The sequence below is a fragment of the Asterias amurensis genome, chromosome 18 (assembly GCF_032118995.1).
Source record: "Asterias amurensis chromosome 18, ASM3211899v1".
NCBI lineage: Eukaryota > Metazoa > Echinodermata > Asteroidea > Forcipulatida > Asteriidae > Asterias > Asterias amurensis.
The window spans coordinates 14,231,615-14,255,745 of NC_092665.1; the positions used below are offsets into that span (position 1 = coordinate 14,231,615).

At 39.0% G+C, this 24,131-nt stretch overlaps 1 protein-coding gene across 2 annotated transcripts; it reads right to left on the reverse strand.

The window, feature by feature from the left end:
- Positions 1-2,835: 2,835 nt before the first annotated feature.
- Positions 2,836-24,128, reverse strand: LOC139950462 (ribosome biogenesis protein BMS1 homolog). Of its 2 annotated transcripts, none has more exons than XM_071949148.1 (25): positions 23,999-24,128; positions 21,934-22,121; positions 21,450-21,640; positions 20,862-20,941; positions 20,254-20,442; positions 19,682-19,824; positions 19,099-19,220; positions 18,025-18,224; positions 17,482-17,736; positions 16,665-16,787; positions 15,635-16,220; positions 15,099-15,200; positions 13,910-14,082; positions 13,227-13,308; positions 12,513-12,805; positions 11,354-11,440; positions 10,767-10,868; positions 10,131-10,311; positions 9,578-9,636; positions 8,757-8,879; positions 7,479-7,626; positions 6,681-6,856; positions 6,126-6,293; positions 5,651-5,749; positions 2,836-4,344 (listed from the first exon to the last, which is right to left on the reverse strand). In XM_071949148.1, exons 2-25 carry the CDS (start codon positions 22,101-22,103, stop codon positions 4,231-4,233), a joined length of 3,966 nt encoding a protein of 1,321 aa, XP_071805249.1. In that variant the 5' UTR covers positions 22,104-22,121; positions 23,999-24,128; the 3' UTR covers positions 2,836-4,230. The 2 variants fall into 2 exon arrangements, with proteins under 2 accessions (XP_071805249.1, XP_071805250.1); XM_071949149.1 differs by having other exon boundaries at positions 21,934-22,118; positions 23,999-24,116.
- Positions 24,129-24,131: the final 3 nt, after the last annotated feature.

Sequence of the window (24,131 nt, forward strand, 5' to 3'; positions counted from 1 at the left end):
GTGAATTTTTAAAAATAAATTTACAAGGCTATAGCCTTGTGAATTTTTCACAAAAAAGTTACAAGGCTTATAGCCTTGTGAATTTTTCTCACAAAAGTTACAAGGCCTTTTAAATTTTCTCAAAAAAGTTACAAGGCTATACAAGGCCTTGTGATTTTTTCTCAAAAAAGTTACAAGACTATAGCCTTGTGAATTTTTCTCAAAAATGTTACAAGACTATAGCCTTGTGAATTTTTCTCAAAAATGTTACAAGGCTATAGCCTTGTGACATTTTCTCAAAAATGTTACAAGGCTATAGCCTTGTGACATTTTCTCAAAAAAGTTACAAGGTACTAGCCTTGTGAATTTTTCTCAAATAAATTTACAAGGCTATAGCCTTGTGAATTTTTCTCACAAAAGTTACAAGGTCATAGCCTTGTGAATTTTTCTCAAAAAAGGTTACAAGGTACTAGCCTTGTGAATTTTTCTCAAAAAAGTTACAAGGCTATATATAGCCTTGTGAATTTTTTTCAAAACATTTATAGCCTTGTGAATTTTTCTCAAAAAGGTTGCAAGGTACTAGCCTTGTGAATTTTTCTCAAAAAAGTTTCAAGGCTACAGCCTTGTGAATTTTTTTCAACAAATGTATAGCCTTGTGAATTTTTCTCAAAAAAGTTACAAGGCTATAGCCTTGTGAATATTTCTCAAAAAAGTTACAAGGCCTGTGAATTTTTCTCAAAAAAGTTATAGCCTTGTGAATTTTTCTCAAAAAAGTTACAAGGCTATAGCCTTGTGAATATTTCTCAAAAAAGTTACAAGGCTATAGCCTTGTGAATTTTTCTCAAAAAAGTTACAAGCTATAGCCTTGTGAATTTTTCTCAAAAAAGTTACAAGGCCTTGTGAGTATTTCTCAAAAAATTTACAAGGCCTTGTGAATTTGTCAAGAAAAAGTTACAATTTTTCTCAAAAATGTTACAAGGCTATCCTTGTGAATTTTTCTCAAAAAAGTTACAAGGCCTTGTGAATATTTCTCAAAAAATTTACAAGGCCTTGTAAATTTTTCAAGAAAAAGTTACAAGGCTATAGCCTTGTGAATATTTCTCACAAAAGTCACAGTTGTGAATTTTTCTCAAAAAAGTTACAAGGCTATTGTGAATTTTCCTTTAAAAAGTTACAAGCCTTGTAAATTTTTCTAAAAAAAGCCTTCTCAAAAAAGCCTCTCTATAGCCTTGTGAATTTTTCTCAAAAAAGGTTTTAAGGCTGTAGTCTTGCGAATTTTTCTCAAAAAAGTTACAAGTCTATAGCCTTGTGAATTTTTAAAAATAAATTTACAAGGCCTTGTGAATTTTTCACAAAAAAGTTACAAGGCCTTTTAAATTTTCTCAAAAAAGTTACAAGGCTATACAAGGCCTTGTGATTTTTTCTCAACAAATTTACAAGGCTATAGCCTTGTGAATTTTTCTCAAAAAGGTTACAAGGCCTTGTGAATTTTTCTCAAAAAAAGTTACAAGGCCTTGTGAATTTTTTCAAAAAAAGAAACAATGCTATAGCCTTGTGAATTTTCTGAAAAAAAGTTACAAGGCCTTGTGAATTTTTCTCAAAAAAGTTACAGTTGTGAATTTTTCTCAAAAAAATTACAAGGCTATAGCCTTGTGAATTTTCCTCAAAAAAGTTACAAGGCCTTGTGAATATTTCTCAAAAAAGTTACAAGGCTATAGCCTTGTGAATTTTTCTCAAAAAAGTTACAAGGCCTTGTGAATATAGCCTTGTGAATTTTTCTCAAAAAAGTTATAGCCTTGTGAATTTTTCTAAACAAAGTTACAAGGCTATAGCCTTTTGAATTTTTCTCAAAAAAGTTACAAGGCCTTGTGAATATTTCTCAAAAAATTTACAAGGCCTTGTGAATTTTTCAAGAAAAAGTTACAAGGCTATAGCCTTGTGAATTTTTCTCACAAAAGTCACAGTTGTGAATTTTCCTTTAAAAAGTTACAAGCCTTGTAAATTTTTCTAAAAAAAGCCTTCTCAAAAAAGCCTCTCTATAGCCTTGTGAATTTTTCTCACAAAAGTTACAAGGCTATAAGCCTTGTGAATTTTTCTCACAAAAGTTACAAGGCCTTGTGAATTTTTCTCAAAAAAGTTACAGTTGTGATTTTTTCTCAAAAAGGTTACAAGGCCTTGTGAATATTTCTCAAAAAAGTTATAAGGCTATAGCCTTGAGAACTTTTCTCAAAAAAGGTTTTAAGGCTGTAGTCTTGTGAATTTTTCTCAACAAAGTTACAAGTCTATAGCCTTGTGAATTTTTAAAAAAAAATTTACAAGGCTATAGCCTTGTGAATTTTTCACAAAAAAGTTACAAGGCTTATAGCCTTGTGAATTTTTCTCACAAAAGTTACAAGGCCTTTTAAATTTTTCTCAAAAAAGTTACAAGGCTATACAAGGCCTTGTGAATTTTTCTCAAAAAAAGTTACAAGGCCTTGTGAATTTTTCTCAAAAAAGTTACAAGGCTATAGCCTTGTGAATTTTTCTCAAAAAAGTTACAAAGCCTTGTGAATTTTTCTCAAAAAAAATTACAAGGCCTTGTGAATTTTTTCAAAAAAAGAAACAATGCTATAGCCTTGTGAATTTTTTGGAAAAAAAACTTTTTAGCAATTGTTTGTCTAACATGTCTAAATTTGATAAAACTGCTGGACTTACCCTTGTGATTTTTCAACTTTTGATCTTAAATTGATAAATTGCTTGACTTACCCCTCGTGATTTTTTAAAATATCGGCCTAAAATTGATAATTTTTTTTTTAATTTTGCAATCAAAAATGTGAGTCAGTAGGCAAATTTGATAGGAATGCAAGGTTTTCCCTCACGATTTTTATTTCTCAAAGCAGATCCATAAAAATATTAATTTACATTAAAATCAGTGGTATCTTTAGACCCTCTTAAGAACAACAAAATCAAATCGTTTTGATTTGGTTTTTGCAAAATATTAAGTTATGTACGATGTGACCTGTGACATCACATGTTTACAAAATGGCCACAGAGCATGGACACCCTGCAGGCACGATTTGTACACAGCCCAATGGAAGAAAACATAAAATCTTATATTTTATGGAGATTGCACTATCCAATTTTTGTCAACTTTGATATGATGATTGGGGGCACATCTCAAAACATTTCAATTTTTCCGATAGGACCAGTGTAGTATCTTGCCTGCCAGAATACCCAAAGAACGCACAAGGTCACACTTATTGTAAACAAAGTTCACATGGTCTATAAGCTTTCATAAACGTTCATCGTAATTCAATATGAAAACGCCTAGCTGAGAAGGAGGTCCCTTACATCAACGTAGCAACTTTTGCCAACTTGGAGGCAACCAACTGCAGTGCATACTATCGAAAGTCTTCGGTAGTAATTTCGAAGACAATGTCTTACGATTCCTAACAAAAAATGTTAATACCCTTATCTTTAATGAGATTGCCTGAAACTGGTTGCCTAAAAATAGCCTCGTGTGACATGGCCCAAATTAAAAATACCATAGATAGTTGTCTTTCGTTACAAAATTCATGTTTATGTTGCATATTTTACTAAATTGTGTTCGAGCGGAGACAAATCGACTGGACCAGGATTTGAACCAAGGACATCTGGAATGACAGACCAAGTGATCTACCAACTGAGCTATCAAGCCTTGTGTTTGCCTGTCTCACCACAAGTCAACACCTTTGTTTTTTAAGGCACCATAATAGTTGCGACCAGGACTTGAACCAACGACCTCCAGATCGACGTGCCGGTGCTCTACCAAAATGAGCTATAAAGCCCTTTGTTGTTAGTCTCCGTATTAGTTTAGATGGTGCCATATTAATTGTATTAAATTGTAATAATAACTTTAAAGGCAGTGGACACTATTGGTAATATTACTCAAAATAGTTCTAAGCATAAAAACTTACTTGGTAACAAGCAACTGAGTGCTGTTGATATTAACACAAATTATGAGAAACGGCTCCCTCTGAAGTAACATAGTTTTCGAGAAAGAAGTAATTTTCCATGAATTTGATTTCAAGACCTCAGAATTAGATATTGATGTCCCAAAATCAAGCATCTGAAGTTACACAACTTCGTGTGACAAGGGTGTTCAAATTTTCACAGTTTTTTTTTATGCTTTTATGTTGAGATTCACCAAGTGAGAAGACTGGTTTTTGACAATTACCAATAGTGTCCAGTGTCTTTAAGGTATCGAACCCAAGATTTTGTTTTAGGAGCTCCTTAGTCTCGATTTTTCCCTCTCTCTTTCCTCTTTTGCATTTTGCCGAGGGCTCGGTATAATTCTTGCTTTGCCTGCTTCTGTCGTGTGTCCCTTTGCTGTTCGATTTCCTTGACCTGTGAAAAAAAGAAAACCCCAAAACAGACCGATCAGGACACATGAAGATTTTGTAAGGTCATAATAATAATAATAATAAAAATAATAATAATAATAATAATATTGCTTTATATAGTGCTTTATCACAGCCCGAAGGGTGCTCAAAGTGCTTCCGACATTATTCCCCCAGGTCACTGGGCCTTCAATCATTCCTTAAACCATCTCAGCTCCCTGCGGAGTTTACAGCCGGTGCTGCGAGTTACTGCACTCCAAGCTAATCATTCACATAAACCATCTCTGCCCTCACAGGTACCCTTTTTACCCCTGGGTAGAGAGAAGCAATGGTTAAGTGTATTGCTCAAGGACACAAGTGTCACGGGTATCTTCTTCTTCTTCTTCCGTTTTGAATGCAGCCTGCATGATGAAAGATAAACGCACTGCAGACACACTAGGGCAAACCCCTTCTCTTTGCGCTATGTGTGTACTGGGGTCAAAATAATTGTTAGCATAAAAACTTACTTGGTACTGAGTAATGGGGAGAGGTTGATAAAACATTGTGAGAAATGGCTCCCTCTGAAGTGAAGTAGTTTTTGAGAAAGAAGTATTTTTCCACGAATTTGGTTTCAAGACCTCAGATTTAGAATTTGAGGTCTCGAAATAAAGCATCTGAAAGCACACAACTTTGTGTGACAAGGGTGTTTTTTCTTTCATGATTATCTCCCATCTTCGACGACCGATTGAGCTGAAATTTTCACAGGTTTGTTATTTTATGCATTTGTTGAGGTACACAACGTGAGAACACTGGTCTTTGACAATTACCAATAGTGTTCAGTGTCTTGAAGGTCACAGTGTCACGACCCACACTAAAACCCACAGGCTGCTGCTAAGGGCCCAATTTCATGGCTCTGCTTACCGAAGAACAGAATAGGCGCTTACGGAAGCAGGGAATTCTGTACTTACGTCAAGCGCGTGCGTACTCCACGCTACTGGGCATTCGACGCTTATAAAGCTAGCGCAGAAATCTGGTTGTTGCAGTTAAGCGGGGAATCGTGATCATAAGCGCAGAATACGGCAGTATAAGCAGAGCCATGAGATTTGGCCCGGATACGCAGTTGGAGTTCGGTGCTCTTAACTGCTCGGCCACGACACCCAAAAATGTTTAGAGTCCTGCAGACAATTTCACAAAACTTTACGCAACTGCGTAAGTCCACTTGTACAATGTTTATTGCATAAAGTTGAGCCATAACCATTGCGCAAGTGGACTGCGCAGTTGCGCAGTTGCGCAATTGCGCAGTTGCGTAAAGTTTCGTGAATTCGGCTGCTTACCTTCTTTCTGTGGATTTTGACTCTTTTCACCATGGCCTGCTTTTCGTTCCGCTGTCTTTCCTTGTACAGTGTACTGAGTTGACTCATTAGGGATGCAACCTGGAAACAGAATCAGAGTTGAAGATCATTTCACCACTGGGGTTTTACACCGAGTTTATTGTAAATTCAGGTCCTCAATAAATCTATACATTTTATTATTTTATTTCCTTTCCTGTTACAAAAAAACAACATGATTGTCAGCCAAAAAATGTTTTATCCTTTCGACCCAAATCTCATACTTTGGGCAAGCCTCATGTACAGGGATGTGATAGGTTGTTGAAAAAAAAAACTTAACTATGAGTGTTCCGTATGGCTTTATCTTAATTTTCTTGTAAGTTTGATCTAAATTATAAAATGTCTTTAAAAAAAAAAGGATTTCCAGTTAAAAATGAAGAAAAAACATCCCTGCATATAAAAGACTCTTCAATTCTCGTACCTTCTTCTCTTCCGGCTCCAGCACGACACCTCTGTAACTCTTGCCTCCACCACCTCTCTGCTTTGCTTTCTTTCCCACTTTCTTGGGTTTATCTTTAAAGGGTAGCGCCCTCTGTAGGGCTCGAGGAATACGCAACGCACTGAAGTGATGAATCTTTCTCTCGGTAGGCTACAAAAAAAATAAAAAATTGTTTCAAAATTTTCTGATAAAACATACCAATTTAAAAATTAATGACCTATCCTTTAAAACAAAATCCACGAGTCGAGCTTTGTCCTTGAGGGTTTTTCTCAAAATCCTCCCTATTCCCAAAAGCCCTGCCGTCTGCAACAGATACATCCTCACATTCGTCGCTATTTCGTCTAGATGTTTCCCTATTTAAATTATTAAAGACCTTTATCATGGTGCAGCCATCTTGAATTTCTCCCGTAGGTATCAATGTTACAAAACCGAGGCTGGAAGAACAAAATAGTCTGGTTCCTATTTGCAAAATGATTATTAGCATTCATTAATGTTATTCGATACTAGGAACATGGCCAAGATGGAGGTCTTTTGTACCTTGTAGAGTGAATCCTGATTGGCCACCAGCTTGATGTTCTTATCTTTCCTGATCTGGCCGACAGTCCTCATACCCGTCCAAGTGTCCTTCTCGTCTTTCGGCAGAAGTAACGTCGTCACCGGATTGTAGAACTTTGGAATCTCCACGGGTACCCATGTTCTCAAAAAGATGATATCTACAAAGAAACGATGACGTCAAAAACGACGTGCGAAACGACCCAGGTCAAAATTCCAGTTGAACCTAGTTAACTGGGGTCAACTGGTTCAACTAGATAGTGATCAAACTCGTCCATTTTCCATATTAACCAACTGGTTTGGACTAGGTTTAACTGTGTTCAACTAGGTTGAAATTATAAACCAGTTGGTCTCTGTCCATTTTCCATATTAAACCAACTGGTTTTAACTGTGTTTAACTAGTTTATCAACTGGTTTTAACTAGTTCCAGTTAAACCCAGTTTAACTAGGTTCAACTGGAATTTCGACCTTGGGAATGTAGACATCACATAGTCGCAATGAATTATTCGCTTAACTTTCGCTGCAAAAGCAGAGTTGTGACGTCAAATTCATGTCAAATTCGCATTCGCATTGGCAGGAAGTACATATGAACCAGGCTTCAGTCTGTTTTGGCTTGTTTCTTCATACTGATAATTCCGAGAATTTACTCTTTGCTTAATCTTATCACAATTAATGTAAACTGAACCACAATGGAGTGGATCTCCAGAACAAGCAAACTAAACAAATAAAATAAAAAAATAAAAAAATAAATAAAAAATTATTTAAAATTCACCACTGTCTTACCACTCATCAGCAATTTGTCTTCAAAGGACGCTCTGAAAGCGCCCTCTGGTTTCCGTAACGCTTTCTTGATCTGGCCACGTATGCCACTGACACTGCGTACCGAAGCACCCTCAAACCTTGCTACTTCCAAAGGTGTGTTGAACATACCCTGCAGTTACACAAGAAAAAACAAGCGTGACTTAATTCCCTTTAAAGGAACACGTTGCCTTGGATAGGACGAGTTGGTCTATAAAAAGCAGTTGTAACCGTTTGTTATAAAATGCATATGGTTGGAAAGATGTTTTAAGAGTAGAATACTATGATCCACACAAGTTTGCCTCGAAAATGCGTGGTTTTCCTTTTGCTTTGCGAACTAACACAGTCAAATTGACTCACATAAATGGCCGACCGTGTTAGTCGACCAGGTAAAAGGAAAACCACGCAATTTCAAAGCATATTTGTGTGGATCATTGTATTCTACTTTTAAAACATCTTTCCGACCATATGCATTTTATAACAAAGAGTTATATTTTCAAAGACCAACTCGACCGATCCAAGGCAACGTGTTCCTTTAATACACAGTGCTGAATGTTTTACTTATTTTGTTCTTCTTCAGAGTCAAAACATGCCTCAAAAGTGCACGGTTTTCATTTTCCTTTTTCTATTCACGGTCGGCCATTTTATTGAGTCAAAAACTCGAGTCCACAAAATGGATAACCGTGCACCTTCGAGGCATGTTTGTGTGGATCATTATTTTCTACTTTTAAAACATCTTTCTAACCATATCGATATCATGACAAATGGTTTCAAACACTTTTCAACAATCAACTCACCCGATCAAAGGCAACGTATTCCTTTAAAGACACTGGACACTATTGGTAATTGTCAAAGACTAGCCTTCACAGTTGGTGTATCTCAACATATGCATTAAATAACAAACCTGTGAAAATTTGACCTCAATCGGTCATCGAACTTGCGAGATAATAATGAAAGAAAAAATACCCTTGTCACACGAAGTTGTGTGCATTTAGATAGTTGATTTCGAGACCTCAAGTTCTAAACTTGAGGTCTCAAAATCAAATTCGTGGAAAATTACTTCTTTCACGAAAACTATGGCACTTCGGAGGGAGCCGTTTCCCACAATGTTTTATACCATCAACCTCTCCCCATATACTCGTCACCAAGAAAGGTTTTATGCTAATAATTATTTTGAGTAATTACCAATAGTGTCCACTGCCTTTAAATTATTTGGGATTGAACAAACAAAAATTGACTAGAGAGGTAATAATGAATACTAACACTTATGAAAGCTGTGTTTTTATGGATCTTTAGTGGAGTCCCTGTGAGTTTCAACTTCTTGACGACGTTCAGTGATTTGTCCAGATCCAGAATGACTCCCGTCGCCGCGATACGAAATCCCGGCTAGACAAATAATAAAATACAGAACAATGATTTACAAAGAGTCAAACTGTCTGGGTCAGGCGTGATACTTCACAGAGGCATTGAAGGCGATTGGCTCCATGCCCACTGGGCCCAATTTCATAGAGCTGCTAAGCAAAGAAATTTGCTAAGCATGAAATCTTTGCCTAGATAAAAACAGGATTACCAACCAAATTTCCACATGATTTTTAGGATAAGCAAACATCAGCTGAATACAATGTACCTGTAACAAGCAATATGCAACAAATGGAAATTTGGTTGGTAATCCTGTTTTTATCAAGAAAGAAATTTTTGTGCTAAGCAACTCTATGAAATTGGGCACTGGTCATTGCCTTGGTGCCCTTGAAATGCTACATTATACATGTATATTTATAATTTCCTCAAAGGGTGCCATTTACAGAGGAGAAAATGCCTTGGTGCCCTTGCTTTTGTTAAATCGAATGGCATGATGGGTACAATTTCATCAATTGTGCAAACGGCTCAAACTGTGCAGTTGAAGGGTTTAAACTTTAACTAGAAATTATTGCCAAGAGTAAATATATATAATAAATTTTTTTTACATTTTTTTTAGTTTTTGTTTCTAATACTGATTGATGCAGAAATATCAGGCATCAAAATCTTAAAACTTTTACAATAAATTCTCTCCAAAAGAAGTTTTAAACAGGAAACAAAATTCTTACATTTCTTCCAGCCACCGACTGCACAGCCAACACTCCCGTGCCTTGTGGGGTAATCGGCCCTGAGGGTGCAAACAAATAAAAAAGAGAGTTAGATTATTTGTATTCTTTTACCTTAAAGGCAGTAGACACTATTGGTAATTACTCAAAATAATTATTAGCATAAAACCTTACTTGGTAACGAGTAATAGGGATAGGTTAATAGTATAAAACATTGTGAGAAACGGCTACCTCTGAAGGGACGTAGTTTTCAAGAAAGAAGTAATTTTCCGCAAATTGGATTTCGAGACCTCAGATTTAGAAATTGAGGTATCGAAATCAAGCATCTAAAAGCACACAACTTCAAGTGACAAGGTGGTTTTTTTTCTTTCATTATTATCTCGCAACTTCGACGACCAATTGAGCTCAATTTGTAATTTAATATGTTGAGATACACTAATTGAGAAGACTGGTCTTTGACAATTACCAATATTGTCCAGGGTCTTTAACATACACAAAAATTGTTTCTAAAGTTTTGACAATCTGTAAATAAGTTAATAATGTAAAGACGCTTTACCCCAAATGCAGGCCGTGCAATGCAGATGCTCAGGAGTGTACTTGAGTAGTCTGGTCCTCATGTTATGGTCTTGCATACAATACAGAGGGATGGTCTGGAAACGGCGCCACCCCACGGAAAAGATGAGAGGATCCCTCGTCTTGAGGATGCGGCTGTGCCATCTGTGCTTCTTAAGTCTCATCTAGGGAGAGAGAACATGTTGGATGACCAATAATAATGATTATCAGTTTTTATACAGTTCTTTGCGTCTAAAAGCGCTTCCTGGTCACTGGGCCATTTAATTCATTCCTTAAACCATCTCAGCTTCCTGGGGAGTAAAGCTAAATCAAATCAATCAATCACAAGAGCAGTCTCTGCCCTCACAGGTACAAATTTACCCCTGGGTGGAGAGAAGCAATTATAGTTAAGTGTCTTGCTCAGGGACACAAGTGTCACAACCAGGACTCGAACCCTCACTCTGCTCAACAAATCTCAGCAATCTAATGATCAGACATTTGCTGTTGGGGGTTTGAGGTTAACAGATAAATTACCCTCGGTGTACGCTATTTGTGGGATATGATTGGCCGTCGACTTCACCCTTGGGCCATTCCTACCCACGAATGGCGCGCACCTATGGCATTATCCTATACTTCTTACCTGTACGTAGCCGATATTGTCTTCGCTGCTCAACAATCCACCAAGTATGACAGGATATGTGGGATTAAAATTGTTGACAAACTCACACGGTACGCCGGTCACCTACAACATGAACAAGACATAAAAGGTTGGGTCATAGATTGTTAAAAACTCTAACAAAATTAATGACCATAACAGGGATGTGATAGGCTGTTGAGAAAGAAAATGAAGTCTGAGCGCAAAGCGCGAAAGCATGCGAGCTCGAAAACTTGCGAGCATGAAGCCCAATATTAACATTTATCTTTGGTTTTAAAAGCACTACTCTGCAATCTGAGGCGTTATTATATCGTTAATATCTCGATTACTTTAAAAATTTGATCTTAATTTATTTTAAAAAAACAAAAAAATTTAGGGGGGGGGGATACAACAAAACGGAATTCCGTTTTAAAACTGAGGAATCACATCCCTGCCAAAACAAAGCACTCAGGAAAGGAAGATCAACAAGCAGTAACAAAATAACAGCTACTACTTCTTCCACCACCCAGAAAAGAAATAAAAAATCAATTTCGATGAAGGTCCAAAAATTCTCGTCCCTGATTTTTACTCACCTCTACTCTGACGTACAGTCCAGGCCGGAAGCCTTCATACTGTGTTCTCAACTCATCATCCAGATCTTCAAATTCAGCACGATTCAGCTGCCAAGAAAAAAAAGATAATTAAATTAGGCTTTTGTATAATTCTGGGTTGAAAAAAAACACTAATTGACTAGATTTAGTATAAAATTGAGTAAAATGTTTAACATTTTTGAGAGCATAGTGAAAATAAATTAGCTGATATTTCATTTTATCAACTAAATGATCAAATGCCTTATACTCAGCATAAGGCTGGGTGGTGCATGTTGTTGTGCATAAATGGTGGGGTGACTGGTAGCCAGTCTAGGTGAGTTAAGCAATGCTGAGCATTAACAGGTCATGTGACTGGTTGGATGGCCTCTGAGGGCTATTCGCCCACCAGTGTGGGTTGTTAACCAATCAGCAAGCAGCTGTGGTCAGTATCGGGTTTTTGATTGGGTAAGGGCATTGGCCAATCATAGGTTTAGATTTCAACTTCTAACCAATGGGGTTAAATTATCTAAGGGGTCTTTTTGGAGGGAAAAGGGTTAAACATCACTTTTGTCACAGTTTTTGTTGGGGATGCAACTGATTTTATTCTTTGAGAACTTGTCTTGCTTAATCTTCGACCTGTGCTTTCTCCTGAAGCCGAGCAGAGTAAACTGTTCAAAACATTGAGACCAGACCTGCTCTTTTAACTTCTTCAACAGAGAATTAATACGTGGTTGTACCCACAAGTTTACTATTTATTTATAGTTAAAGGAACTTTACAGAATTGGTAGGAAAATATCGTGATGATCAAAGATTATTACACGGTCTAACGTTGATGATAGTAGAAAACATCCCTTTAAATATTTCTGTCTGAAATGTCATATTTGATGAAAAATTACTAAAACTAATTTTCCGTTTCGAGTTTATCGCTCAGTGAGCGTTTCATTAGGTTTTGTTTGAATCGATGTCATACAAACTGTGAACCCAAGTGGCCGTCGATCTCAAACTTCTACAGGTTTGTCATTTTATGTACGTACATGTATATGGTGGATTACATAAAGTGCTTACACTGCCAACAAATGTTTTGTTAGCAAAAACCAATTCTATGATAATCATTTAATCCTTATTATTCACACCACGCAAAGCTTCAAACATCATTTCTAACCTGTGCTTGTTCAGCCATCTGCGTCTTCATATCGTCGAAGTAATCACCGTCTCCTTTCCCGTCGTAATCCAAGTCGAACGCTTGCTTCAGTTTCCTCTTCTGCTCGAGGCGTTTCTGTTTGTCCGTCTTCTCCCGCTCCTCCTTGGGTTGGGACTGATCTTCATCTTGGTCGTTTTCTTCGTCATCGTTGTCTTTGTCATCGTTGCTGTCTTCCGAGTCATCCTCTGTTTTGGGTTTGTTGCCATGGTGAACTTCCCCCGTCTCAAGGTCTTCAAAGTCGCCGTACAGATCATCTAATGCAATAACATCAAAACCCCGTGAGCCAAAAACTCTGAATTATACTCCCCAGTTGCACTCTGACTCCTATCAGTTTTTATCAGAATAGTAATTATAAATCCAGAAAGGTGAATTGAGATCCAGCATTGAAATCACGACCACAGATCAAGGTCTTGTGTCACGGTTACACCAGTGCTTGATCACAGCAGTCACACAAAAACAGAAGCAAAAACCCGTCATTCGATCCTAACAAACCGGAAATGACCACATTGGATTGCCGTGTCTGAACCACCTTGCTACTGGAATCGTGTTTGCTGGATCTGATCCATCATTGCAGGGTTCAACCCTCCTCAAATGGTGGTTTAAAATTGCAGGATCTTGAACCTGGTATGATCCCGCTTTTTTGTTCTAAAATAAAAAAGACTCTTCGTCTCTTACCATCCTGTTCCAGTAACATCTTAGCGTCGTCTTTGCGCTCCCAATTGCCGGTCACAAAGCAGTCACTAATAAGTTGTTTGACCTGATAATAATACCAAACAGGGATAGAAATATTAATTGATTCATCCAATATGCAATACCTGAAGCCTTTCTTAGATTCAACTAATCTTTTGGTGGAAAGTTGACTCTTTCTCTAAAACTACATTACTTCAAAGGGGGTGTCGCTTCCAGTACTCTTTACCAAGTAAGCCTTTATGGAAATTAATTTTGGGAGTAAATTACCAAAGGTGTGCACCCCCTATATATTTGGTTTGCTGAACACCCTGTGTGTATCTACTTGCTGGGTAGATAATATTATATTTAGAACTGGCTTGCTTCATATTCTCCTACCGCAGAGTAGATTTTCAGAACTTTGGTAAACTTCCCAGTTCTGAAAAGAACTATCCTGCTTTTGAACTACTACCTGGGCGAAAGGTAAAAAATCAGCCAGACTTTTGCTTTAGTGGATCGAAGAGACTTCTTGTTATTAACTTCACTATCGCAGAGCGAGTTCTTAATTGGTCTCAACATTTCGACTAGCTCCCTCTAGTTATCATCAGGGGACAGTACACTCTCTTTAAGAAAATTTGTAAATTTAAAAAAAAAAGTTTAAGAAAAGAGGACGTATTCCTCAAGATTCAAACCTCGTCTAAGGTCCAGTCTCGGACTTGCTCCACTGGGAAGCTGGTACAATCTCGGCTGTTCATCTCTCGTCTCCTCGTGCTCTTTGATTCCTTCTCAGGTTTGGTGATCTTAAAGAGACCTCCTACGTCTTCATCTTCATCTTCTTCCTCCTCAGCGTCATATTGGCTTGCTCCTTAAGGAAGGAAAAAAAGGGGACAAAATTAAGTGGAGTTAATTCTGTCTGTATTGAGCTGCTTCTGTATTGAGCTGTATTGAGCTGCATTTTTATAGAGCTGCTTAGTGGCCGATTTGTGCTTACTGTGCAATTTCCATTTCATAGTGCTGCTAACCATAAGCACACGTAAAGGCGTGCTAACCTTCCGGTTCTTACAACACGAAAATAAATGACGTCACAATGCAAATCAATGGTGAACGTGCAGTATAGCCGCCAAATTTGTCTGCTACAGTAAGCATGAAAATGTGCTTACCGTTAAGCAGCGCTATGAAATTGGGCCAAGGTATTGGCGATTTAGTATTCACTTTCTTACAAAGACAAAGGACAAAGCAGAAACGCAAAAACAAAGTCTCCATAGGGGAATTCATACAGTTCCTATCCTGGTACCTGTTACCCATTACCCAGTACCCATTACCCATTACCCATTACCCAGTACCCATTACCCAGTACCCAGTACCCATTACCCATTGACCAGTACCCATTACCCGGTGCCCAGTACCCATTACCCATTACCCATTACCCATTACCCATAACCCATTACCCAGTACCCATTACCCATCACCCAGTACCCATCACCCAGTACCCAGTACCCATTACCCAGTACCCAGTACCCAGTACCCAGTACCCATTACCCAGTACCCATTACCCATTACCCATTACCCATTACCCATTACCCATAACCCATTACCCAGTACCCATTACCCATTACCCATTACCCAGTACCCATTACCCAGTACCCAGTACCCAGTACCCATTACCCATTACCCATTACCCATTACCCATTACCCAGTACCCATTACCCATCACCCATCACCCATCACCCATTACCCAGTACCCAGTACCCAGTACCCAGTATCCAGTACCCAGTACCCAGTACCCATTACCCAGTGCTAGTTTCAGTGGTTGAGAGAATCACATTAAACAGAGACGAGGTTATAAAAGGTTGTCAAACGGTTAAAGGTTGGCAAACCTACCACTGCCGTAGACGAGTTTCCGGAGGTTGGGTGTGCTGTTCTGCTGCTTCAGAAAGGATAGGGACGCTTTCTGTAACAGGTTGTCCTTCCACTTTAAGTGACCTACACAAAGTCAATAAAAATATACATGATATTCACATGGTGAAAAATTACAACAATTAAGTACAAGTACAAGGGATGACTTCTGTATAAGTTGGAAAATATTTATTATATTAAGTACAAGTGCTAACCTCCATACATGCACATGGTACATGAAGAGGATTTGACAGCCCTTTTTAAAGACCATTTAGTAACATTTATACAGCCAAAAGGATTCTGAAATCATGTTAAAATAGGAAGATAATATGCCTTATAAAAATCAAGTCACATTACTCAAGAAAGTGAAAATTGTGAAAAATTTAAACTGTCCATGCTTAAGCAGCTCTGCTTAGCAGAAAAATTATGAAGCCTTTAAAAGCAGCTCTACAACATTGGATCAACAAAATGATACTCATTTTTTACTGTGTCTCGTAAATTGTAAGTCTACATAAATTTACCTGAACCAAAGGTTGAGTCGTCACCAAAGTTTTCACCATCTTCATCATCATCTGAATCTGCCTCCTCCTCTTCATCTTCATCTTCATCTTCATCTTCTTCGTCTCCTGCATCACTATCATCTTCCTCCTCTTCTTGCTCACTGAACTCCCCTCCAAAATCGTCCTCCTTCAGCTTCGGCTGATCGAATTTCTCAGCAGCTTGATCTCCGAGAAGATTCTCATTCCGTTTCTTTTTAGTCCTCTCTCCCTTCGTGCTGGATTCAATACCATTTTTAACATTGCTCCCGCCGCTAGTTCTAAAAGTTACTTCGAGGTCCGAGTCTAAATCTTCACCGTTGTCTGTTTCACCTTCATCAGCTTGAATGTCATCGCTGTCTCCATCCTCCATGGATACATCACTATCCTCATCCTCATCCTCTTCACTTTCCTCCTCACTCATGCCTCGTATCTTCTGCTTGCTTGTCATCTTCTTTTGTGATGAGATGCTCTTATCTGTTTTGCTGCTGGATGACGATTTCTTCCTCGGCGATGATCGAGGAAATTCTAACTCGTCGTCGCTGTCGGCGAAGGCAACGTCATCCAAGTCCTACAAGGACGAATTGCAAAAAATAACACTACACCATCACAACATGTTGACACCATTTCTAACTTAACCCCCTTACTGTTTGATCATTCGATATTTGGTTTGATTGGCGGCATATTGCACCACAGTACCTTGTGAACCATTACATGGTGCTATGTAAAAGGAATAGGTCTCCTAATTCAAACGTAGTCACAAATACCTTTTTTTAATGTGGTAAGTCAACATTAAAAAGTAATAAACATACTTTGTAAGACATACTTAATATTCAATTTGGTTTTTACCCATATACACCGATGTGTGTAAGCACTGTATACTTAGTACTTTCCCGAGTCCTGTGCAGGGTAAGTACTGAGTATACAGTGCTAACACACATCGATGTATATGGGTAAAAAAACAAAATGAATATTCGTTATCCCCGATGCAACTTTAACATCTATTAAGACATACTTGTTTGATTTTTTTCCTGAGCGGTGCCTCGTCAGACATCTTAGACTTAATCGGCGGTCGGACTTCTTCTTCTTCTTCATCTTCATCGTCTTCTTCATCTTCTTCCTCCGAATCATCCTCGTCCTGTGAAGAAAATTAGTTTGATTTTGGGGTTGAACAAAAACAAATTCACTAGAGCGGGATTTGAACCAACGACCACCAGATGAAAAGTTCCGGCACTCTACCAACTCAGCTAGCCAGCCCTATGGTGGCAGTCTTCCCTATTTTGTCAATTCCTTTGTTCAGGGGTGCCAAGAATCACACCCAAGTTTACGATACCTGCTGGGAAGTGGCAGCCAGGGGTTCACTTTCAGGGGATGCAATATTTTATTTCAGGTATCAAATAATAAACCACAAGGGAGATCGACTGGGTAAATTTGAAATGAGTTGGGGTCAAACAAAGACAAAATTAGTTTGAGTACATGGCTGAACATCACCGAACAAGACTCTGGTTTCGGCACTGGCCTGGGCCACGAGGCTCTGCTTACTGGTACCAAATAATCGGTTCGTACAGAAGCAGGGAATCTGCCATTACGTCAGATATTCAGAGGTTAGCAGGTTTTTGCTTATGTGCGTACATACTCCAAGCTACAAGGCATTCTACCCTTACACAGCTAATGTAGAAATTTGGCGGCGCACATAAGCGGTGAAATGTGATTGTAAGCACAGGATAACCAAGTATTTTTTTACACGCTAACAAATATTTTCAGTTATTACTAACAGTGTCCAGTGCCTTCAAACACCTACTTCTGACAACTTTTCAAAATGCAAAAGTTACCTCTTCGTCGCTTTCTTCTTCTTCTTCATCCTCCTTCCCAAACACAGCCCGCCTCCTGACGCGGCCATCCGCATCTTCTACAGCTTCCTCCGTCGGCATGGAACCAGGTCGGACGTTATTACTAGACACCTCCTCGGACGTCATGGGTACAGAATCATGGAAGAGAGAAAGCTTACTGGCGGCCATCTTGGTATCCAAGGTATGCTGGGTGGTAATGAGACTAGAGACGAGCTCATTGGCTGGCTGTTCCTCTTCCTGGTGATATGAATATTCAACAGGACAACTAAAATTATTACGCAATTACTTGCAACAGTGTAAAGCCATAGGAAAAAAAGGAGCATATGGCGAGTATTTTTTGTTTATTTATTTTCTTTGCAAGTCGCCAGACACACAAGGCCTGAAGGCCATTTCAAGGTGTGTGCTACACTTATTTTTTTCCAGAGGGCGTTGCTACCTACTCCTAGGGCTGAAACAGGGCTACCCCCTTTACAGGGTTACCCCCTTTACCAAATGTCATCAATTACTCGATAAAATGAATTATACCTGTGTGGTTTCGCTGTGAGGTTGATTGGTTCCCAGATCAATGTACACAACGTCTTTATCGTAGATGATTCCGCCGACACCAGACAACGGTGCGTAAATCAGACGTTCCTTCTCGTTTAGCGCCCTCTTCTTCTCCTTGTTAGGGAGGGGGCAAGGGTCAGGGAGGAAGGAGATGTCTTTGGTTGGAAAGTCACCACAGCCTGGAAAGTAGCGGAACAAAACATTTTAATTTGAATATAGACGACCACTGAAATTGGTCTACTATTCCAATAGAGTATGTTAGCTACAGACCCTCCAAAAAAATAAAACATAGTCTACTCTAATGGTTCAAAAACAACATCCAAATGTGTGGACTTAACCGGTTCAGGCCAGGGTTTCTGAAATTTGTCCAGTACCACCTACATCAGGCCTGTAATCGCACACAGCCCACAGAGGAGACCACGGCCTCCGTTGCCCCTGGTCTTGGCCTTGGTGCCCCTGCAAAAGTCTCCCAAATTGACTTTAAGAATGAAATTCCAGGCCTGCTAAATTATTATTTTTCTTGAAAACAGACTTTGTGCACATGCAGGATTATTTCAATACTTTAATGCTTAAAGACACTGGACACTATTGGTAATTGTCAAAGACCACTTTTCTTCTTGGTGTATCTCAACATATGCACAAAATAACAAACCTGTGAAAATTTGAGCTCAATCGGTCATCAAAGTTGCGAGATAATAATGTAAGCAGAAACACCCTTGTCACACGAAGTTGCGTGCTTTCGGATGCTTGATTTCGAGATCTCAAATTCTAAATCTGCGGTCTCGAAATCAAATTCATGGAAAATTACTTCTTTCTCAAAAACTACGTCACTTCAGGGGGAGCAATTTCTCACAATGTTTTATACCATCAACCTCTCCCCATTACTCGTTACCAAGTAAGGTTTTATGCTAAAAAATATTTTGAGTAATTACCAATATTGTCCACTGCCTTTAAAGTAAGAACGTTTCTAGAGTTCTGATTTTTAAGACCCCTTGCTTCCTAATGTTCCATTACGGTTTGTAGACAGCCTCCCCAAATATTTTTTTAACTCACCAGGGATATGAATGTTACAGCCTCTCTTCATGGGGGTCCCTCGCATGTAACCGTACAGACTCACAGTCCGGTCACATTTTGCATTCTGTCGACATAGCTCTGGGTCCGTCAGATCTTCCATTCTAGACAAAATGAGTAAAGAACGACAAGCAACGTTTAAAACAAATCATTCAGACAACCTTCTTGTTTAATTCCCCCTGCCCATACTGTTAACAAAAAAGGGAAAATAAACTATTACATATGTTGTACATAAAACTTGTAGGGGAGATGGCCTTACATAGTGATCTGTCCCCATCATGTGATTGGAGGGGGGGGCTGTTCATTTCTGATGACATTGTAGAAAGGATAAAGGTGTGAGCATTGCTTTTAATTACATTGTCTATGACTTTGTGAAATTTTTACGATGTCGTTGTGAATTCACAACTACACAACTGAAGTGTATTGGAACAAAGACTACTTCAACATATGTAAACATAGTTATCCTGCCACCGCTAATTTGGAAACGGCCAAAGATTACAATAAAGTTTGCTGTCTCAAACGCAGTGTGAAAGTTTTTTTTTTTTTAAAAGACAGGGCACCAGACCTGTCTGCAAGGACGTATGGATGAGTTGTACGCCAGACTAACGGACGGAACTTCATGACGGATATGAACCGGCCCAGGTTGAGTATCTCTCTGTTCTGGTAGTCGCCGTAAACCATACCAGAAAGGTAGAATAGCTTGGCTCCCTGAAGAAGAAAAAAAAACAGTGACAAATAAGTTTAATTGTGCATAGGCAGAATGCTGTGGCGTGTCATGGCAGAGCGTGGTCAAGCGTACTTGCCTCAATTGGTGCAAGATATGTGAACAAATTTCCTACGGTACATGTACGAGTAGGATTATACTCTACTCTACTCACTACATAACTGGTACTCTTCACATGGCTGTGTTAAACCAATGCAAAAATAACTGAGTACCAGCATACACCATACCATACACATACACACATACAATACACATGGATTAATAAACAAATAAGTTTGCATGATTTCGTAAAAGACCCCAGTACACCCTTATCGCAAAGAGAAGGGGTTCGTCCCGATGTGTCTGGCAGTGCGACTATCTTCAAGTATGAAGGCTGCACTAGAAAGGAAGAAGAAGAATGGGAGGCACCTTACCTGGTAAATCTCAGTCCAGAATCTGTTCTTGAGACGTTTCTTGGTCTTCTGCAGGGCCTTGTTGTTCTTCATCAGATCCAGATGGGTTAAGACACCCATGATCTTGGGGAACCCGTGCACCTGAACAATGTTCAGGAACTCGAAGGTCTCCATCTCAAAACCGAAACTGGCATCGACGAGGAGCAGAACCTGAAGAAGAAAAAATAATTGCATGGATAATTTCAGGTGAGAATCGTTGCAGAAAAGATTCTTCATATTATCCTGTGTAAGGGTCTGAAACTCACTACCTGCTTCTATCGTTGTAGCCCAATCAGCCCAGAGCAAGTTTCGAATGGAAACTAGACCAACTAGACTAACCAGAAACAACGATGTGTTCTGTACCGTGCAAGGGTTCAATAGGCTATAGATCAATGTCAATGACCAGCTGTCGATTTCACAAAACTCTTCCTAACTTAAGACTAATCTTAGGACTTAGGACGAGTCCCAACCCTGCACTGTAGCATGCAGACCTTAAGATTAATCCTAAGTTAGGAAGAGTTACTCGTCCTAACTCGAGATAAGACGAGTCCTAACTCTTTGTCAAATCGACGGCTGAGGTTATTACTCACCAGGTCAGCGACCTTTGCCAGGTCAATCATGCAGTTGATGTCATTGTTACACTCGATGAAGGTCAACCTTCTCTTCTTTCCTGCACCAAGACAAACAAAATAGTTTTACAACCTGGGGTCCAAAGTCATTCAGCAGTTACGCAGACAATTTGTATGCCAAGTTCCTGGCTGGTTGGTTAATATTTTGAGTTGAACAAAGAAACATGGACTAGAGTAGGACTTGAACATGCGACCTTGCGATTAACAAGCTGGCGCTCTACCCAACTGAGATTTCTAGCCACTATGTTGGCGATCTCCATATTTTGTCAGTATCTTTGTTCGACGGTGCCATTCAGAATCCATACAACCTTTAGCTCCCATGTATAACCAGGGATCACACCCAAGTTTACGGTACAACATGGGAAGTGGCAGCAGAGGGATCACCTTTACTGGTTGCAACTTTTTAACTAAGTATCAAGTAATAAGCCATAATATTCGAGTTGAACAAAAAAGAATTGACAAAAGTGGGACTTTGGTTAACATTCTAAACCTACTCTTGCCCATTTCAGTGGGTTAAGATTTAACAACTGCATCTTTATTTGTACGCACCTGACACGACAGTGATCGGTCCCTGGATAGTTGTGAGCTTGTGTTTGGTGAAGTTCCTCACCAGGCAACGGATGAGAGTGCTTTTGCCGACCTTCGGGGGACCCACAACGGCGATGACAATGGGCGGGGGCTCAAGAGGTGTTCGATCAACCACAGGAATATGGTGCTTCTTTGTCTTAATGTCTAACGTTCTGAAACAGAAACAAAAAATAGAAGATATTAAATACTTTGTTTTAAAGGAGCATTACAGAATTGGTAAGAAAAACAAAATTGTCTAAGATCACAGATTTACATAAAACTTAAGAGAAATAAATAAAACTAATTTCCCGTATGGAGTTTATCGCTCAGTGAGATTTGTATTCATTCTTTTTTTTTTAGCTCAGTTGGTGAAGCGCCAGCACGTTAATCTGGAGGTCGATGGTTCGAAAATCAACCCCAAAATCAACTTAGTTCAGGAGTGACTTAAAAAACAAATTGTTGGTACCTGCGCACACTTCTTGCCCTCTTGTTGAACGAGTTGATGGCAAATGCTTTGGGGTTTCTCTCTCTAGCAGTCTGCTCTTGTTCATGCGGCGTCTTGTCTTTCTTCTTCTTTGCCTTAGGCCCAGCTTGTGTCTTACGGTGAGTTTTGTGATCTGACCGTTCAGAATCCATGGTCGGTTTATAGCACTTCTAGAATAAAAAAAAGGCAGTGATATGTTGATATGGTTGATGCATGCTATTTCTTCCTCCATGGTTGATGAGACACATTTAAGGGTACATAGAATGCATTATGTTAGCCTAGTTGCGATAACACAAACCTTCTCCAGATACATGCAACACCCGTGAGAGGAGGGTTACTTTATTGCAACTTAGCACTGCCACCGCAATGACGTTCTGAGGTACAAAGCTTCTCTCAATGCATACAATTTATTTTAGACAACAGTTTTTTCACATTTTTAAGCTGACATTCCGTCCGGTGTCCCCACACCTAATTGATGAGTTTAGAAACACCACTGATGTAAAAATCAGTGTTTACGCAAAAGACCTTATCGCCAATCCACCTGGCCCTGGCTGACTTTGCTGAATGGCCAAACAAAAGGCATTTGTGGGGGAAAAAGGAGGCTTTGTTTAAGCCTTCTCCTTCCCAGTCCCATAGTCCCCTTTTTGGCTTTAGGGCAATTCTGCAAACCAGACAGGCGAGAGGGGAATCGCAATAATTAGGACTATTTTAAAAGCTAGTATAAATTGTAGTATGTGTTTGGTACAGTTACAGGAGACCGACTCCCACGCTTTGTATTCAAACAGACAACATGCAGAGGACTGAGTAGTCTAGCCCTGGTAGGACGTCAGACGTCAGAAACGTCAGAAACGGAGGAGTACAACATGCAGAGGACTGAGTAGTCTAGCCCTGGTAGGACGTCAGAAACGGAGGAGTCCAACCTGGGCTATGAGTAGTCCTGTGCTATCAATGCATTATCATGTTAGTTAGTTAGTCAACAAAGTAAAAAATAAAGAAAGTCAACTAAATTAATTTAACAAAATGCCCTCTCTGACCACATGGAGGAACCTTCCTCCATGCTCTGACTGAGTGATTGATTCAAACAATCAGTCAGAGTGCATTTTGTTATGATAAACTTTAAAATTAAATAAATAGTTTAAAGACTCCATTCAAAACTTTCAAACAGAAGAACTCAACTCAACTCAAGTTAAAACTTAAACTTTTAAATTAGTTCGTGAGTTTTGGTTTGACTTTTAATCAAGTTTAAAAAATAAAGTTAAATTAAATGTTTAAATTTAAACTTATTTAAAAGTCAAATCAAAACGGGCTTGCGGTCCTACTAAAAGCCGACAACAAGCCGACAACGCCGACAACACGTCCAGAGCGCCGCCAACACGCCGCCAACACGTTTTAAATACCTCAAAAATGGCAAATAAACCATATACATTTTAGAACTATATGTGTTCTGTAATATAAACATAAAGTTAATGTAAAAACTTCACAAAAAGTGTGAATTTTTAACCAGAAAAAAACTTCACTTGCACGGAAAGCGGTCGGACGCCATCTTGGCTTAAAAACCGTGTTTGGACCAGACCATTATGATACGGGTAGATTTAGCACTTGTCAACAACAGAGGGCGGGCTTCATGTGAAGACCTTCACTGCAGTGTGCACAGTGCATGACGCCCGCCCTCTATTGCTAAGTCTGACTCACCCGCATCATAATGGACTGGTCCAAACACGATTTTAAGCCAAGATGGCGTCCGACCGTTCTCCGTGAACGTCAAGTTTTTTTTTCTGGTTAAAAATTCACACTTTTCGTGAAGTTTTTCCATTAAATTTATGTTTATATTACAAAACACACATAGTTCTAAAATGTATATGGTTTATTTGCCATTTTTGAGGTATTTAAAACTTGTTGGCGGCGTGTTGGCGGCGCTCTGGACTTGTTGTCGGCGTTGTCGGCTTGTTGTCGGCTTTTAGTAGGACCCAATCAAAACTAATTTATTATTAGGATTATTATTAACAGTTTTTTAACGATTGATATCGGCATCTTTTCCAGCACTTACCTGACTTTATTTCGAAAGTTGTGTTCAAGATTCAGTTCACAAGAAAAGCACAACAACAGATTGTACGGTACTTTGCTTCTAAAATACACGTGCTCCGTAGCACACATTCGGCTTCATGGGCGCCGCCATTTTT

Coding starts and splice junctions, on each gene's coding strand:
- LOC139950462 (XM_071949148.1), bottom strand. CDS start 22,103: ATGGATTCTGAACGGTCAGATCACAAAACTCACCGTAAGACACAAGCT. Junction 13,309..13,909: donor GAGACTGGACCTTAGACGAG/GTTTGAATCTTG, acceptor TATTATTATCAG/GTCAAACAACTTATTAGTGA. Junction 6,294..6,680: donor ATCAGGATTCACTCTACAAG/GTACAAAAGACC, acceptor TTTTTTTTGTAG/CCTACCGAGAGAAAGATTCA.